General features: G+C 37.1%; 1 protein-coding gene across 3 annotated transcripts; it reads left to right on the top strand.

The window, feature by feature from the left end:
• Window positions 1–14599: 14599 nt before the first annotated feature.
• Window positions 14600–19087, top strand: LOC107790991 (calmodulin-like protein 30). Of its 3 annotated transcripts, none has more exons than XM_016612970.2 (3): window positions 14600–15167; window positions 15951–16077; window positions 17637–18084. In XM_016612970.2, exons 1-3 carry the CDS (start codon window positions 14805–14807, stop codon window positions 17660–17662), a joined length of 516 nt encoding a protein of 171 aa, XP_016468456.1. In that variant the 5' UTR covers window positions 14600–14804; the 3' UTR covers window positions 17663–18084. The 3 variants fall into 3 exon arrangements, with proteins under 3 accessions (XP_016468456.1, XP_016468455.1, XP_075094128.1); XM_016612969.2 differs by having other exon boundaries at window positions 14645–15167; window positions 17645–18084; XM_075238027.1 differs by lacking the exon at window positions 14600–15167 and adding an exon at window positions 15684–15839 and having other exon boundaries at window positions 17637–19087.
• The last annotated feature ends 309 nt before the right edge of the window (window positions 19088–19396 follow it).

The following is a 19396-nucleotide window of genomic DNA, read 5'->3' as shown; positions in this document are numbered from 1 at the left end:
TAAGCCAATGTTTACAAAGGTCATGTTTTCTTGTTGTGTCAAAATTGACCGAACTACGCGGGTCTGATTCTCACCGGATGTGAGATATGTAGGCAAACCTCATTGGTTCCGGCCCCAATTTTCAAAAAAATCAAAAATATTTTCCTTTAATTCCTTCTTTATATGTTTTTCTTTGACACATAAAATCCAAAAATTTTCCTTCTTTTGTAGAAGTTTTTCTTTTGGAATTTTTTTAAAAAAAAGTCAAAATCCAAAAATATTTTTCTTTAATTCATTCTTTAGAAGTTTTTCCTTAGAAAATCCCAAATAAAAAAAAATTTAAACAAAAAAAAAATAATATTTCTTTATAGAAGTCTTTCATTTGAAAAAAGAAACAAATCAATTCAAGATCCAAAAATATTTTTTTACCTTTTTTTAGAAGTCTTTCTCCCAAAATATTAAAAAAAAAATCCAAAATAATATTTTCTTTCTTTTCAAAAATTCTCAAAAAAAAAAAAGAAATCGAAATCAAAAAAAAAATTCTTTCTTCTTTATAAGTCTTTCGAAAATTTAAAAAAAAATAAAAAAAATTCAAAATCCAGAAAAAAAGAGTTAGTTTGTTTACTTTATTCCTAATCTTTCCCGAACTACGCGAGATCTGATTCATGCGGCGTCATGATACGTAGGCAATCCCCATCGGATTCGATCATAGCCATAAACAAATTAAGTGAAAAAATAAACCGAAAAAAAAAATTGAATGAAAAAGAAAGAAAAGTGTGACAAAAAAAAAAGAGAATGAAAAAGAAATTAAGATATGAAAAAAAAAATCAAAAAAATAAAATCAAAAAAAAAGGAGTCTCCCGAGATTGAATCAATTCACCCATGTTGGTGAATCATTCTCGAGCTTATTCTAAAAGCTAGTTAGGCTAGGTATACTACATCCATTAGCCCCGAACAGGCCAAACCCTAAGTCCCCCTTGCATCGAGCTGATGCTAGATGTAAATACCACTCCAGAGCAGTGGGACATGATACTGAAGATTGTTGGACTCTCAAAAGAGCAGTGGAAGAAAATGACCCTAATATGATGAACAATCCTCTGCCTACTCACACCAATGTGCCATTAGTCGAAATGATTTGTGAAGATAAAGAATTTGATCCGACACGGAAGGCCATTGCATCCATTATCGAGACAGAAGAAAAGCTAAAAAATGGTCGCCAAGCCTGAAAGTTCCCCATCAGACGGGAGTCTCGGTAGCCAGTCTTGCTATCATTTCTGCGTCCGGATTATTTCAGGGTGTGATCCGGATGTTTTACTTTATTGTCTTACTTTTCGATGTAAACCCTTCTATCTTCAAAATTTAAAAAAAGAAAAGAAAAGAAAAGAATAAAAAATCAAATGAAATTAATATTTCATTGTCTAGGAATGTCTATTTTTTTTAATTTTGTCACTTTTCTTATTCTCTTTTCAGTTTTGATTCATGCAGATTTTAATAACATGACATACTTGCGGACTTCATGACTTAGATCTTAAAACTCTGTCAGACTTCGAAATAATGAATCAAGAAGCAGAATGCAATGAAAATGAGGTTAAGGAAATAAAACAAAAAATCGGAACAGTATGAGAATAAGCCTATGCCAAGCCCGATTGAAACCTACAGAAGTTGAAATTCCCTCTCTCCGGGTCATTGTCGAAACCGAGATTGAGGATAAAGATTGGGCCACGAACCGAATGGAACAATTGACACTAATTGATAAAAAAACGATTGGCCACAATTTGCCATAGGCAGTTGTACCAACAAAGAATAGCCCGTGTCTATAACAAGAAAGTGCGGCCCATACAATTTGAAATAGAACAACTCATTGTGAGACGTATCCTCCCACCTCATGAAGAAGCTAAAGGAAAATTGGCTCCTAATTGGAAAGGTCCATACATTGTAACGAGAGTACTGCAAAAGAGAGTGTTGTGCCTGGGAAGCAACAAGGAAATGTCCCTGAAACAACTATCAACACGGATTTAGTCAAAATGTACTATGTTTGACCCTCTATGTGGCATTAATGTTCTCTGATTGGGATGACGAAGGATTTCATTCTCGCTATCCAAACATCATTAACCCTTTTGCTAACCATTTTGAGTCGGTTACCTTTCTTTGATTACCCTCTTTGGAACCTGAAGATGTTATTAAAAAAAAGAAACAAGAAAGAAAAAAGAGAAGAAAAACAAAAGAAAAAAGACAAAAAAGAAAAAAAAAGAGAAAAAAAAGAGAAAGAAGAAGAAAAAGAAAACAAAACAAAAATCCAAATAAGTTCATGTTCCTTGAACTACGTTCGACTTGATTCCGAAAGGATACGTATGCAACCTCTCTCTGGGGTTCTGTTACACCAAAACAAAAACCCAAATTCCTCCAAAAGTGAAACTGGGGCAGATGTTATAATGGTTTGACAATGATTTTGTCTGAAAGGTTCCAAAGTTGTAATTCAATCAAAATCCTTTTTACCCAAATCCTTTTCAAGTCCTTCCGATCAATCGACAAAGAGATTCAAAATGGGAGGATACAGTTACTCGGATTTGATACAACAAAATGAGAGAAATAAAATGAGAGAGTCTTATTGGTGAAAACCTCACGAGCACCATAAGGCGATGGTAAGCAGAGAAATTCGAAAATGAGAGAGTCTTGTTAGTGAAAACTCACAAAGAGCATTATAAGGCGATGGTGAGAAGAGAAATGAGAGAGGCCAGCTGGTGAAAACATGCAAAGGGCGCCACTGATCGAAAAGAGGATCCTCACAGTCACTGGCATCGACACAGTCCTGGGCAAAGTTTCTCAGTCTCAAAGCAAGAGTTGTGATGAATTTCTGAGAGTTGGACGGTTTACACAGATCGGGCATCTAGTCCAAGAGGCATGTCATGTTCATTGAAGTCTGTATACACTCCAGATAAGTCCTTCTTTCTTTTCCCTAAAAGTGACACCTCTTGTCTAAATTCATTTGTCCATTCCATTGTTTGCTTTTCTTTGAATCCTTTTCGGTTTAACTCTGTTCCGAAATTAAGACAAAGAAAGGATGACAATACTGATTTATAGGGTTCTCACTTGATACAAGCCAATATGCAAAAAAAAGGGCATCCAGCCTCGGCAGGGACATCGAGTCGACTCCGACTGGCCATGGTGGCCTATGCTTCAAAAATCAAAAACTGTTGAAAGAGGAAATTCAAAGTCAAATACCCATAAAGGCAAAATAAAGTTGAAAAGGTTAAGTCCCACGTGACTGACCGTCATGGAAAAGTCTGGGAAAGCCAGAGGTTCTCCAAGGATAGAAATGCAATCGGTATTGAGGAAACAACCAGTTGTAGCTGAAGGGGCCGAGATCAAGTGACTGAAACAATCAAGGCCACAAAACCAACCACCGTTTTAAACTGACAAATTGTTCTTTGTTTGAAAAAAAAAATAGAAAACATGTGCAATCCAAAAGCAACCTTGCAAGAAGCAAGTGCAACCAAAAAGAAATTGCGCAAAGGCTAGAAACAGTTTTGCAGCAACCACTCCAACAGGGAAGACTTCTCCAAAAAATTCTTTCCCGCATTTACTCATTCTCTGAAATAAAAAAGAAAACAAAAAAAAATGATGATGAAAAGGATAACAAAAAAAAAAAAGAAGTTGAAAATCATGGTAGTATAGGGTCTCCAATCCCTAGCTGCGTTTTTCCAACATAGGGTCTCCACTCCCTAGTTATTCTATTTTAGATATAGGGTCTCCACTCCCTAGTCTTTTTTCCAACATAGGGTCTCCATTCCCTAGTTGATTTTATTTTAGACATAGGGTCTCCACTCCATAGTCTCTTTTCCAATATAGGGTCTCCACTCCCTAGTTGATGATTTTCCAACATAGGGTCTCCACTCCCTAGTTGATGTTTTTAGATATAGGGTCTTCACTCCCTAGTCTCTTTTCCAACATAGGGTCTCCACTCCCTAGTTGATGATTTTCCAACATAGGGTCTCCACTCCCTAGTTGATAATTTTTAGACATACAGTTTTCACTCCCTAGTCTCTTTTCCAACATATGGTCTCCACTCCCTAGTTGATGTTTTTAGACATAGGGTCTCCACTCCCTAGTCACTAATTTTTAGACATACGGTCTCCATTCCCTAGTCTCTTTTCCAACATAGGGTCTCCACTCCCTAGTTGATGTTTTTAGACATAGGGTCTCCAATCCCTAGCTGTGTTTTCCAACATAGGGTCTTCACTCCCTAGTTGATATTTTTAGACATAGGGTCTCCACTCCTTAGTCGCTTTTCCAATATAGGGTATCCACTCCATAGTTGATTGATATTTTAGACATAGGGTCTCCACTCCCTAGTCTCTTTTCCAACATAGGGTCTCCACTCCCTAGTTGATTTTATTTTTAGACATAGGGTCTCCACTCCCTAGTCGCCTTTTCCAACATAGGGTCTCCAATCCCTAGTTGATTTTATTTTAGACATATGGTCTCCAATCCCTAGTCGCTTTTCCAACATAGGGTATCCACTCCCTAGTTGATTGATATTTTAGACATAGGGTCTCCACTCCCTAGTCTCTTTTCCAATATAGGGTCTCCACTCCCTAGTTGATGCTTTTCCAACATAGGGTCTCCACTCCCTAGTTGATGATTTTTAGACATAGGGTCTCCACTCCCTAGTCTCTTTTCCAACATAGGGTCTCCACTCCCTAGTTGATATTTATTTTAGACATAGGGTCTCCAGACCCTAGTCTCTTTTCCAACATAGGGTCTCCACTCCCTAGTTGATTTTGTTTTAGACATAGGGTCTCCACTCCCTAGTCTCTTTTCCAACATAGGGTCTTCACTCCCTAGTTGATTGATATTTTGGACATAGGGTCTCCACTCCCTAGTCTCTTTTCCAACATAGGGGCTCCACTCCCTAGTTGATGATTTTTCAACATATGGTATCCACTCCCTAGTTGATAATATTTTAGACATAGGGTCTCCACTCCCTAGTCTCTTTTCAAACATAGGGTCTCCACTCCCTAGTTGATGATTTTCCAACATAGGGTCCCCACTCCCTAGTTGATGATTTTTAGACATAGGGTCTCCACTCCCTAGTTTATTTTCCAACATAGGGTCTCCACTCCCTAGTTGATGTTTTTAGACATAGGGTCTCCACTCCCTAGTCGCTTTTGCAACATAGGGTCTCCACTCCCTAGTTGATGTTATTGTAGACATAGGGGCTCCATTCCCTAGTCGTCTTTTCCAACATAGGGTCTCCATTCCCTAGTTGATTTTATTTTTGACATAGGGTCTCCACTACCTAGTCGCTTTTTCCAACATAGGGTCTCCACTCCCTAGTTGATTTGATCTTAAATGCAGGGTACACCATTCCCCGATATCTTTGCCAATATAGGGTATCCCATTCCCTGGCACATTTTCCCAACATAAGGTACACCAATCCTTAGTTGAGATATCCTTTTGACAATAAAAGAACACAATCCCCCCCAAAAAATATGACATTTTCAGGGTACACCACTCCCGACCTTTTATTGCTTTCAATAAAGAAGTAGTTTAGAATTTTGTTACAATAACTCACAAAATTTTCCTAGTGCAAACTGGGGCAGAAAAATTTCGTTCGATTGTTTGTTTTGGTGTCTGAGTAGGTTTTACCTCGAGGCACAAGGTTCGAGATGACCAAAAGAAGAAGTCTCAATTCAGAATAAAAGAAACTAAAAAAAATAAGTGAATCCAAAATGCAAAAGCAATTGAAAAGATGTGAAATGCTAAGACATGACTGAAGCCACGAGCATTGGAGTCCCGTTTTGATTAGAAGAAGCTATAGAACAATGAACTAGAACCTACAGCTAGCAAGCATCAAGGTTTAGATCAGAGTCTGTATGAAGAACCAGTCAAGACTCAAGATCAAGTTTCTGAAGACTCACAGATAGAAATCTTGTAACTCATAACTGATAGGCTTGTTTAGTTTCTTTTTTTTTTATTTTGATATAATGGCAGGACCGCGGACCGGAGCCTCGACGGAACCTCACTCGACTCCTCAACTCATCATTCCACCATTCTCCTTGAACTACACGCGACATGATTTCCTTATAACTCGGGATATGTAGGCTGTCTAAAATCAGGACTCGGTTGCACCCTATCTTTTATTTCTTTTCCTTTTGAATAATGGTTTGGTCAAAAATTAGTCACGTGGCTCACCTAGTCTTTGCCTGAAAACTCTTCATGTTTCCAAGCAAAGAGGGGCAGCTGTGAGCACCTAATTTTTGACTATATTTGAATTTTTATCACCTTCTACTATGTAAATATTTTCAGAATTTAATATATATATATATATATATATATATATATATATATATATATATATATATATATGTATGTATGTATGTATGTATGTATGTATGTATGTATGTATGTATGTATATTTTTTATTATTATTTTTATTATTATTTTTATCTTTATTTTTAAATAAAATGAATTAAAAACCGAAAATAAATAAAAATTAATTATTATTATTTTTAAAAACAAATTTCGGATGGGAATTAAAAAATAGGAAAAGTAGAAATATAAAATTAAAAAGTAAAAGTAAAAGTAGGTAGAAATTATTTAATAAAAAAAGTAAAAGAAAGTGGAAAATTAAAAAAATAAAAGTAAAAGAATGTGGAAATTTAAAAAATAAAAAGTAAAATAAAGTTGGAATTAAAAAATAAAAGTAAGGGTATCTGATTTTTTTTTAAAAAAAAAAGTAAAAGTAAGTGGGAAATAAAAAAAGAAAAGTAAAAAAGTGGGATTTTAAATATATTAAAAGTAAAAAAAAAAGTGAGAAACTAAAAATAAAAGTAAAGGAAAGTGGAGAATTATTTTTTAAAAAAAATAAGAAAAATGGGAAGTGGAAATTCTTTTTAATTAAAAATAAAAAATTAAATAAAAAATAAAAATCTGAAAATTCCGAATTTTTTTTCTATAAATAGAAGAGAAATGTGATGAAAAAAAGAGAAAGAGAAGAAAGAGAAAAAAAATAGGGAGGAAGGAATTGAGAGAAATTTATTTTCTTCTTCTAGGATAAGAAAATTTCTACTCGTGTCATTCTTTCTTCGTCTTTATTTCAAAAAATCCCGAAAAATCACCTCCTCAAAAAATAGCCTTAAACCTAGCAAAAAACAAGCCACTAAATCACCGGTCTTGCAAGGTCGATCGGGGTTGCAAGTCGCGATTTGTTGTTCGAGGTTTCGTAGCCGGTGAAACCTCCAGTCAACACTCATTGAATTGTTTAGCGCTCTTGTAATTTCATCTCTGTTAATTTATATCAAAGGTCCGTTATTTCCCTTTCTTCACTGATTATAATTGTCCATTTACCTTCTTGTCTATTGACTATTGGTGTGATTATTAGGTAGCATAAAGTAGTAGTTCACTCTATTGATATTTGGATCATTTGAATCTGATTGTTTCCTTGTTCATATGTTTATTGAACCATGATGTTAATTTTAGAGTTGCAAAGCTTTGTTTTTGAGTTTATTTAACCAGATAAAGGGTCTATTGAATCACTATAATTTGGCTTATTTCATGAGATTGTGGTATCATTAGTTTTGTTTAAAAAATGTACAGAATATGGGATAATGTGTTGGATAATTTGCTTGGGCCACGATTTGTTTCTAAGGAAATTATTTTTTTTTGGGCTGTTGGAGAAGAAAATATTTTGGGCCAAAAGATTTAGTCTCATCAGACCCAAAGTAATAAATAACATAGCTGGCCCATCTTTCTCTAAACTAGCCCACTTTTCTATAAATAATAAATCCAATTCTTCCACAAATAACTACATACCTCATGACCTTACAATAATTTTAAAATTAGTAATTGAATAATATTCGAACATCGTAGCTTACTTTAGGCGCGATTAATAATAAATCATCGTGACTGTGGGTACGGTTCCTGTGGCATGGTCACGATACGTAATCTCCAATTCGAGTGTGCGTTTCACGTGACTCGACCACAACTTCAAACAATAATAAATAAAATTAAACACGTTGTAGATTGCGGGTGCGTTTCACGTGACGTGATTTGCGATGTGTATAAACAACGAGTGTACGACAACGTAACTCGTCTCATATTAATTCCATAAAAGTTTAAAATGCAGTAATGTAATAAAAGCGGTAAACAGAATAAAAATGCACATATAGTTTTAAAACATGTATTAAATCAGATAACTAAGCCAATTATTAATAGTTGAGCGACCGTGCTAAAACCACGGAACTCGGGAGTGCCTCACACCTTCTCTCGGGTTAACAGAATTCCTTACCCGGTCTTCTGTGTTCGCAGATCATAAATAAGAGTCAATTTTCCTTGATTTGGGATTCTAAAATAAATCGGTGACTTGGAACACCATAAATTATTCCAAGTGGCGAGTCTGAATAAATAAATAATCTCATTTCGAATAATATCACTTAAATTAAAAAAACTCCCTATTCCCCTATACCCCTCGGGAAAAAGGAGGTGTGACATCCACGATGGTGATATTTTCGATAGCCTTGATATTATCAGGGTTAATCTCGATTCCCCAATTTGATACCATGAAGCCGAGGAACTTTTCCGAACCGACCCCAAAAGCACATTTTTCGGGGTTGAGCTTTATGTTGTATTTCCTCAAAATCTCGAACATTTCATGCAAATGGGTCAGATGGTCCTCTGAGCGCAGAGACTTAACTAGCATGTCATCAATGTAAACTTCCATTGATTTACCTATTTTTTCTTCGAATATTTTATTTACTAGGCGTTGGTAAGTAGCCCCCGTATTTTTTAGCCCGAAGGGCATCACATTGTAACAATATGTTCCATATTTGGTGATAATTGAAGTTTTTTCCTGGTCTTCCGGGCTCATATGGATTTGATTATACCCGGAGTAGGCATCGAAAAAAGTGAGGATCTCGTGGCCGGCTGTGGCATCGATCATACGGTCGATGTTGGGCAGCGGAAAAGAATCTTTGGGGCATGCTTTGTTTAAATCCTTATAGTCCACGCACATTCTAAGTTTGTTTCCTTTTTAAGGAACTACAACTATATTGGCTAACCATTCGGGATATTTTACCTCCCGAATGGACCCTATCTTGAGAAGTTTGGTTACCTCGTCTTTTTCGAATGCGTGTTTTACCTCGGACTGGGGTCTTCTCTTTTGCTTTACTGGTCTGAACTTAGGGTCCAAGCTTAGCCGATGCGTTGTTATGTCCGGTGGAATCCCTGTTATATCTAAATGGGACCAGGCAAAACAATCAATGTTATCGATAAGAAATTGAATAAGTTTCTTCCTGAGTTTGGGGCTCAACCCCGTTCCCAGGTATACCTTTCGTTCGGGCCAGTGCTCGATTAGTGTGACTTGCTCCAATTCCTTAATTGTTGATTTGGTGGCGTCGGAATCATCGAGAATCGCGAAGGATCGAGGGACCCTCTGATCATCATGTTCTTCGATCATCTGGTTATCTGGTTGGGTCGAAGCCGATGTTTGTGATTGCTATTTGGTGTCTCGTTCTCCTTCTGAGGCCGATCCCTATACTAACGAAGGCGAGGATATTGGTTTGGCTTCCTCGACGACGAACATTTCTTTTGCGGCCGGTTGTTCTCCGTACACTATTTTGACTCCTCTCGATGTTGGGAATTTGAGGACCTGGTGTAGAGTCGAAGGTACAACTCTCATGTTGTGGATCCATGGCCTTCCGTAAAGAGCGTTGTACCTCATATCGCCTTCGATCACGTGAAACTTCGTTTCCTGGATGGTTCCGGCCACGTTTATTGGTAGAATTATCTTGCCTTTGGTGGTTTCACATGCCAAATTGAATCCGTTTAGAACCAGGGCTGCGGGTACGATCTGGTCCCGCAGGCCAAGCTGCTCTACGACCTTTAATCTGATGATGTTGGCCGAGCTACCTGGATCAATCAACACACGCTTAACTTTAGTTTTATTCATGAGTACGGATATTACCAGTGCATCATTATGAGGTTGTACGACCCCTTCTACATCTTCATCATTGAAGGACAAAGTTCCTACGGGTCTGTAATCCTGAGTTCGAGATCGCTTTTCTCTCACAATCGATATTTTAGTGCGTTTAAGCACCGGTCCCTGAGGGGCATCAGCACCGCCGATGATCATGTGAATGGCGTGCTGCGGCTCTTCCTGCTCATTTTGCTTGTCGAAATCCCTGTTTTTAAAATGGTTCCTCGCCCTATCGCTCAAAAATTCCCGAAGGTGGCCTTTGTTAAATAATCGGGCTACTTCCTCTATTAGTTGCCTGCAATCTTCCATTCTGTGGCCATGGGTGCCATGATATTCGCACATTTGATTGGGATTCCTTTGGGCAGGATCGGTCTGCATGGGTCGAGGCCATCTAGTGTCTTTGATGCGTCCGATAGCAGACACGATGGCGGATGCATCAACGCTAAAGTTATATTCTGATAACCGAGGTGCTTCTATAGGATCGACATATTTATCAAAGCCGTTCTTACTCATAAGTCCTCGAGAATTTTTCCCTCGATCAATCCTTCGATTGTTCCGAGCGGTGTTGCGTGTTGAACCGTTGTTCATCCGATCTATGACGTACGGTTGATATTGGTCTCTGTTCAACCTTTGTTCTCTGTCGATCTCCCTTTGGTTTTTAGTAGTTGTCCTGTTCTGATGCATGGATTCAGACGGAGCTCCCAACTGGTCATCTTCGACCCTAATTTTTGACTGATATCGGTTGTGTATATCTGCCCAAGTTATTGCTGGATACTCGATCAAATTTTGCTTCAGCCGACGCGATGCTATCGAACTTTGCTCGTTCAACCCTTGGGTGAAAGCTTGGACAGCCCAATCGTCTGTGACCGGTGCCAATTCTATGCGTTCCATTTGAAATCGGGATACGAATTCTCTCAGCATTTCATTACCCCTTTGATTTACTTTGAAGAGGTCTGATTTCCTTGTTGCAACCTTTATGGCACCAGCATGTGCCTTTACAAACGAATCTGCTAACATGGCAAAAGAATCGATGGAATTTGGCGGCAGATTGTAATACCAAATCATCGCTCCATTCGAGAGGGTCTCCCCAAACTTTTTCAACAATACGGATTCGATCTCATCGTCTTCCAAATCGTCACCCTTGATGGCACATATGTAAGAGGTGACGTGTTCGTTAGGATCCGTCGTACCGTTATATTTAGGAATTTCGGGCATACAGAATTTTTTGAGAATTGGTTTTGGGGCCGCACTCGAGGGAAAAGGCTTTTGTATGATTTTTTTTGAATCCAGCCCTTTTATCATTGGTGGAGCTCCCGGGATCTGATCGACCCTGGCATTGTATGTTTCCACCCTCTTGTCATTGGCTTCGACTCGTTTTGTGAGTTCCTCGAGCAATTTAGTAATTTTGGGAGTGGTCCCCGATTCTTACTCGTTTGATTTCACTATGGCGGGCTCCATTCTGGGGGTGATTTCTCGAAGCGTACCGGGATCTGGTCTACTTTGTATATGAGTTTGGCTCTGCAACTGAGCTATCACTACTTGTTGGGCTTGTAACATCCCGAAGATCATGCGCAAGCTGACTCCAATTCGTTTGATTTCACTATGGCGGGCTCCGTTCTGGGGGTGATTTCTCGAAGCGGACCGGGATCTGGTCTGCTTTGTATATGAGTTTGGCTCTGCAACTGAGCTATCGCTACTCGTTGGGCTTGTAACATCTCGAAGATCATGCGCAAGCTGACTCCGATTTCCCCCACGTTATGGGTGTCTCGAGCTACGGATCGAGTACTGCCCTGAATGTTTTTTTCCGATTCGGAACGTTGGTTCGCTTCAAGAGCCACTTGCGAATTGACATCTAACGGTACTTCGGCTCGAATTTCGGGTACTTCGATTCAAGCCTCAGTGCCATCGTCAAGCAGCCTTCCGACCCCGGGTACCAAGTTGTTGGTCTCATCTTGAAGGCCGGTTTCGTGGTCGATAGGTAAAGCCATTGCTGATTCGAAGTTGTAGACTGCTGTGTACTGAAGATTTATATCAAAAAATCACTATTATCCTCAGCCCCACGGTGGGCGCCAAACTATTTACCCGAAAAATCAGATAACGTTAAATTTGTGTATGATTCTAAGGGTATGTGATACAATTTGATACAAATCGTACAGGGGAATAGAAATATTTGTGTTCTTGGCTATGAGAATAGGAATAGTGAGCAAAAGAATGAATAAAGTAAAATAAATCAAGCATGAGGAGATATCTTTCAATATGAGAAGTGATCTTTTGTTATAATGTATTTTTCTCTGTCCTGCTTACAAGGATCCTCCCCCTTTTATAATAGAGGGATCCTACTTTATTTATAATAAAATAAAGCATATAGTGGAGGACCCATGATGATTTGTCTCTTCCTCGATTCCCGCCAAGATTCTCTCTCTTAGTGAGGTTGTAACGGCTCTTGTCTGTGTGCTCGATACTGACTCGGGCTCGTTATTGGGTCGAACCCTCGGTTTTGGCTTGAGTTCGACCTCCTGGGTGGGCGTAGCGTATTTCTGACCTCGAAGCAATGTCTTGCGGGCCGGTTCGGTCACGGGCTCGATAAAAGTATCGAGCCGGCTCCTCGATCAGCTTTCGGACTCGAGGCTCATTTGTACTGCCTTCGGAACTCATTCCAAAATCCCACTCCGGTTGCTTACTATTCGAACTCGATCAAATATAGGAAGGCCGAAATCTATTTCGACCGTATACACTATTATCACACAGTCATATTCACACTCAATCTATTCTTAATCACATTTACAATTCATTTATTCTGGAACTTGGTGAATTATATTCTCCCATACGAGCAGGCCGTAGCCGCATAACGAAAAGTGGAAATGAATATAAAATTTGTTCAAAAATTGAAAAATTTCCAAGTTAGTATAATTGGCTCTTCTAGAGCTTTCAATTAACTTTGTAGTACCACATATTCATCAGCATCCATATGATGAATATTTCTTTCAAGGAGAAAGTTTACCATTTTGGTCATGGTCAAAATCATTATAGGCAAGATATGTTGCTTCTATTACTTTTGCCCTGTAATAATCATATTGCCATAATATTTTGGCATAATCACAATAGGTATGTGATCAATGACCATTCATGCCATAATAATGAAATTATTATTTTTTATTTCGTCTCAAACCTCTTTCTAGAGATTAGTGTGTTATATCCACTACCACTAGCACGTTCATATTCTTTCAAGAATTAATGAATATGTATTCATAAAATCAGATGTTGTCACATTCATATTATGAATGGACCATAATCATCTATATGTGCTTTACAAAATCTCATATCAAATCGATGACAAACATTACTTTCACAGAATGAAGGATTATTTTGAGAATCCTTATTATTCTCATCACACAATGATGACGACTATAATTTCGTCAATTGTCACATCGACTTCCATTGATACCTTCACGGTAATAATTTTGTCTTCTTTTAGACTTATTGCATATTGCTACCACATTCTCTTAAGGGAACGAGAATGAAGCAAATTCAATGGGACGGGTCTCCATTTAATGCACTCATAGTCATACATGAATTTGATCATGGCAAGACATAGAAGTTTTACTACTTCGAGTGGTTATAATTTCTTACAAACTCTATTAGAGTTATAATCAAAATTTATTTTCTTCGCTTGTATTTAAACTTAAATTATAGAATTTCAAGAATTTAAAAGAGAAAAATAAGGTAATATACTTACATTAAATCCAGGATTATTTCCGAAGGAAGTTCATGTATCAATTGACAATCATCATGCTCAATATCATGTACAAGTTGAGCAGTATGCACTTATCCCAAAGCCTGGTGACCAAAGCAGTGCCTCTACTCAATTGGTTATAGTCTCGTGTTGATAACATGTTATGAAACAATAAAAGAAGAAGAGGAGTATTGGAGAGAAAAGTAGACAGAGAATTCTTATTGATTTGATATCAATTACAATAGAATAAAACCCCTTTATTTATATGGGAAAAGTGACTTAGCCACTAAATAACAAACCCTAAAATCTCTCTAAAATATAGGCACTCACCTTAAATATAATTTTATTTATAACATTTCAGAACTTAATTTTTGTATTACTTTTAAGATTTTTCACATATATTTGTGTGATCTATATTAAAAAAAGATTGGTTCAATTGAACTCACCTCTAATTATATAAATACGTCCTTGGTCCATGACAATATCTTTTATGCATTCATGAATCTATTCCCTTTTATTTATCTGTCCATTTTGGAAAACCTTTAAATTTACTCATAGAACTGCTTGCTCTACTTGTAAAACTTTTTATCCAAAGCAAATAAACAATGGCAGAGCTAGCACACGCTTTGCTAGTTCGACAAAACTCAATTTCTTTGACCCAAATTTGAAAGTTTCATTATATAAGTACAAATTATTAATTTAATTATAATATCAAATTTATAAATTTTAAATTCTAATTCCACCTCTGCAAATAAAGTCATACATACCAAATCTATTTTTATTTTTTTGACGGACACTGACAGTAACTTTTGAAAATTATGAGAAATGACAAGATTAACCGTTGAAAGCCTCTTGACAAATATGAAAAACGATGATTAGCACCCCACATTGATAGGATACATTACATTTACTAAAATTTTGAAGATGAAAATCCGAATATTAATGTGGATATTTGGATTTACATATTCCAATATTGTCGTAGTAAAGCATTTTCCTACCAACCCACGTTTTTCAAACAACTCACAGTCACTCTTCTATCTTTTCTCCGATAAATGACATTAAACCAACATTCGATTACTCTATGATACTACAATTCACTTTATTAATTTCTTTCAAATGTTGCCTTTAATAAATCCTCGTTCAATCTTTACTCCTCCAAATTCTTCCATTTCCACAGTTTCTCTTTTAACTCGTCATAAACCCACCTTCATTCGTTGCTACGCCGCTGCCGACTCAGCAGCACCTGGGTTTGGCAAAATTAGCCAAAACTCCGACGAAATTGCTAATAAGCGAATTGGGAATAATAATATAAAAAAGAACACAAAAGTGAATGCTAAAGAAAGGCGTTGGTCACGTAATAGAGAGAGTTATTTAGCTGATGATAGTGATGTTCTTCCTCTTCCTATGACTTACCCTGATACTTCCCCTGTTTCGCCTGACGAAATTGACCGCCGGCTCCGGTGTGACCCCGTAATTGAGGTTCTTGTTTTAAATTTATTTTAAGTTCTCTTTACGTGGAATGGTTTATTTTGTTGTATTATTTGTTGGGTTTCGGTAAAGTTGCAAACTTGTTGGCTCTAATTGAGAGTCTTGAGTTGAGATAAGGTTGGTAGAAGTGACCTAATGTACGGTGATAAGACTGGTAAAATTATTTGAACCGTTTAATTTGCTAACTTCTATACAGTATACTCATTAGTTAAGTTCAATAGTAAGTGCCCCTCTTAACACATATGCATACTTTTAAAATTTATTACTATCTTTTTAGTTTTGTATATACATATATAGTTGAAGTTCTAGACAGTGGGTTATTGTTTGTTCCTCTTTTTTCTTGACTTCGGATTTCACTGTGCTTAATTACATGATTACTAAATATGAATATGAGGAGGACAAACATTTCATTTTTCTTGATCGAGTTCTTTTATGTATGGAATGGACATTTGGAGCACCTAATACAAGTATAATTTTGGAATATTTAGGGGGGGGGGGGGGGCTAGTCAAAGAAAAAGGAAACAGAAAACTTTCAGAAGTTCCTATGCAGTAATGTTCGAGGCAGCGATATATGTACGACGTACAAGAGCTAAGGCATTCTATCAGCACAGTGTCTATGTTATCAGAATTCTATGAGACTTACTGATAGAATTGCCAACTACTGTATGATTCTTATGAATAATTTTATGGTCTCTGTGTATAAATTGAGGAAGACTGCTTGCAAGGTATGTTTTAACCTATGCTTGATGAGTTTTCCATTGGTCATTATTTCAGGATTGCAAGGAAGTCGTCTATGAGTGGACTGGAAAATGTCGCAGTTGCCAAGGGACAGGATTGGTCAGTTACTATGACAAAAGGGGGAAAGAGACCATCTGTAAATGCATACCTTGCGCTGGAATCGGTACTATCATAATTTTATTTCCTACTTGAATATTATCTTCTATGAACATTCATGTAACATTGGTTGCCTGTAGTTTTTTGCTTGAACTAGGAGTTGTTGAAATTGGGATTAACAGAGAGAAAGAGGATTAGTTTGAAGTTCTGGAAGCAGTAGGAGTAGATAGAAATGGTCGTAAAGAAGCAGGAGCGCCTTCTAATTGGAATATAAAATCCTTGGAAGAATAGATTATAAACTAGTTGATGATTAGCTTTCATTGAGACTTTCATAGCTTTGGAGAACTGTTTGTCCCTTTGGTAAATTTAGTTAATGAAGTACGATTCAAAAGGACTATATATATGGTTCTGATTGGTGGTGAGTTTAAACCTTGGTTAGTTTATGGATTTAAGTGAGAAAGTAGCCTCCAAAAATCACAGTATTGTGTCTCTCATCTTCCGAAGTTTTTTTCTCTTAACGGACTCATCAAAAAAGGAAAAAATGGTTCTCTTTATGTGCATAGATAGACTTCAGAAGAGATATCAAAACAGAACTAAGAAAATAGATGGACCACCAAATATCATAGTTTACTATAGAGGAAATTAGAGATCCTTGTAATGGAAACTCTAAATCAGTAAGGCAGCGACCATCTTGTTGAGATTGTGGGAGCCATGTGTTCCTTACTTCATAGAGTTTTTTCTACTTGATGTGTCTTTAATTTCAGCAATTTGTATTGCTTGGTTTTCGTTTAGCTGCTATTTTGGGCTTGTGCTGCTGGTATAGGTGCTTTTAAATTGGAAATGTGATACTTCTGGCAACCTTTCAAAAAAATCCTTTATCTGGAAAAACAAGAGTCCTTAGAGTCAGGATCTTGAAATTTACTTCTATATGCATCATGTGACATTCTTTTCCTTTTCTTGTGCATCTCTACATCTGTCTGACGTCTTAAGAGTTGGGGGAGAATATCGGGTTTGGTCTTGTTTTACTTATTGCTCCTTTGACCTATAATCTGTGTCATGTAGCATATTTCATGTACGGGCCTAAATTTGTCCACCTTTTCTAAACTAAAGGAAAAAGCGTGTTTCCTCCGTGTTTTCCAGATTCTGCGTTTTCTGCTTGTAGTTTCGGACTTAATTCAGGTTCATGACTCTAAAGGGCGAATAAATTCCTGAGATCGTTCTTTCTCTGGCTGTCTCTGGTGAATTAACTTTATCAACCTCTGTGATGGTATTTAAGTTCTTGATTCCTTTAATGCTATCTAATGTGGTCCACCAAATATTTTTGTAAATGAGAAGGCATACAAGAATTCTCCTCCACAGACGGCTGTACGTACATATGCACCCAGGGATTTCTCTGCACAAGTTTTTTATTCTTCAGAAATTAGCCCCGAGAAGCTTTAATCAAACGATAGAAAAGTTATCCCCTAAAAGCTACTTTGGTGCTGTTTTGCAAATCAAGATTATTGTTTACTTATTATTTAATAAATATGGAACTGATATGTGCATTGTGTCTTCTGGGTTTACACTTCTTTTTCGTGGTTAGGTGATAGATATGTTGGAATCTTAATCCAAAATATAACTATATAGCTTTACAGGTTATGTGCAAAAAATAACACTACGCAACGATATTGAAGTGATGGCGGACTTGGATGATTGAAACCACCTTGACAAAAGCATACTCGTACCATTTTGTTTAAACCAGTATACATTAGGAGAGCTGTGAAGAGGCACATAACATCGCGGAATTGCTGTATCCCTTAAGGGGAAAAGTGAGGGTCTAATTCTAAACCAATTTTCTCAAGTCAAATAAAGGACAGATTCTATACATCCGTAGCAGAACAAAGCACTTTCGAGAAGGAAGTGAAATCGGTTGGAGCAACTGAGCAAGTTGTGCGAGGATCTAGAATGTATTTGTAGCTTTATATACCTTTTTCATCTCAGCTGTTTCCTTCTTGGTTCTTTTTATGCTTTCATACGTTGGATTGAGAATATTGTTGCTTACAAGTAGTTGAGGAATAAATAATATTCTTCCTTATCTTCTTTGCGTTAAGCATCAGAATATCTGTTTCCTTTATTCATAACCATTCTACTATTTAAGGTCCTGTGCTACAATGTTATTCTCCAAGTTTATTCCAGTTTTAAGTCTTAGATATCTTCTCCCAAATACAATACAATCTCTCCAATGTCGAAATTGAGCTTTCTTGATTTCCAATACAACCTCTCAAAGAGGAGTTTCCTGCGTAAGCCAACTAGGATGTTTACCAAAGAGAGACAAAACTCAGGCTTATTGCCTATTTACCAACTTAGTGTGGATGAACTAAAGAAAGTCTTTGATAAATTTGATTCAAACAAAGATGGCAAGATTTCACCAGAAGAATACAAAGCTATTCTCAAATCCATGGGGAAGAAAAACCTCCTTACAAGGGAAGTACAAAAGATTTTCGACGTTGCAGATGCAAATGGTGATGGGTTTATTGATTTCAAGGAGTTTGTGGAAGCGCAGAAGAAGGAAGGTGGTGTCAAAACTATGGATTTGAAGAGTGCATTTCATACTTTTGACAAGGATGGTGATGGAAAGATCAGTGTGCAGGAAGTATACGAGTTGCAGAAGGGGCTCGGACAGAGGTGCAGCCTTCAAGATTGCAGGAAAATGGTGAAGGCTGTGGATGCAAATGGAGATGGTGTGATTGATTTGGATGAATTCATGACTATGATGACTCGCACTATGACACTTTGTTAGAAGCTTTTTATGCCTTAGTTATATGTTCCTAGTATAAATGCAAGATTTCTGCATGCTGGTAGCAATAGTTCTTACTAGTTTGATATTTTCATTATAATTTAAGGTTTCATCCAATAGGTTTTGCAACTATGAAAAGTTAAATAGCATTCACAAGACCATAAGTTTCAGAATAAGATCCATTGTACCAAGCATGGTACTGCTGACTAGTGTAATTCTTGGTGTTAATGCCACTGTGGTACATCTCGTATGATGTTTGCAAAATCATGTTTAATCAGAAATGAGAAAGTTAATTGCTTCCCATATTAATTCACATAGCAAAAGATGGAAATGACGCCATGGTAGGTGGCACATCCATTTTCAGAGTATCAGGGAGCTAAAATGAAATGTGACTCATTAAAACATCATCATACACACCCAATACATGCATACAAGGATAAACAAATACGATGGATTTTTTGGAATTTTTCTCCAGTACTTCGTTTTCTAAGAAGAGGAAGAGCCAAAGGGGTGAAAAGACAAAAAAGAACCTATATAAAGGACTTCAATAAAAATAAGGTTCACGTTAACATAAGCTAAAATTTTTGCATACATATATTTAAGGATAAGG

This window comes from Nicotiana tabacum, chromosome 19 (genome assembly GCF_000715075.1).
Source record: "Nicotiana tabacum cultivar K326 chromosome 19, ASM71507v2, whole genome shotgun sequence".
NCBI classification, from domain to species: Eukaryota; Viridiplantae; Streptophyta; class Magnoliopsida; order Solanales; family Solanaceae; genus Nicotiana; species Nicotiana tabacum.
Note: the sequence above shows the minus strand (reverse complement) of the source record. Positions and strands in the feature narration are given on the sequence as shown.

Excerpts from the sequence above, each read along its gene's own strand:
- LOC107790991 (XM_075238027.1), top strand. The coding sequence starts at position 18,232 with ATGTCGAAATTGAGCTTTCTTGATTTCCAATACAACCTCTCAAAGAGG.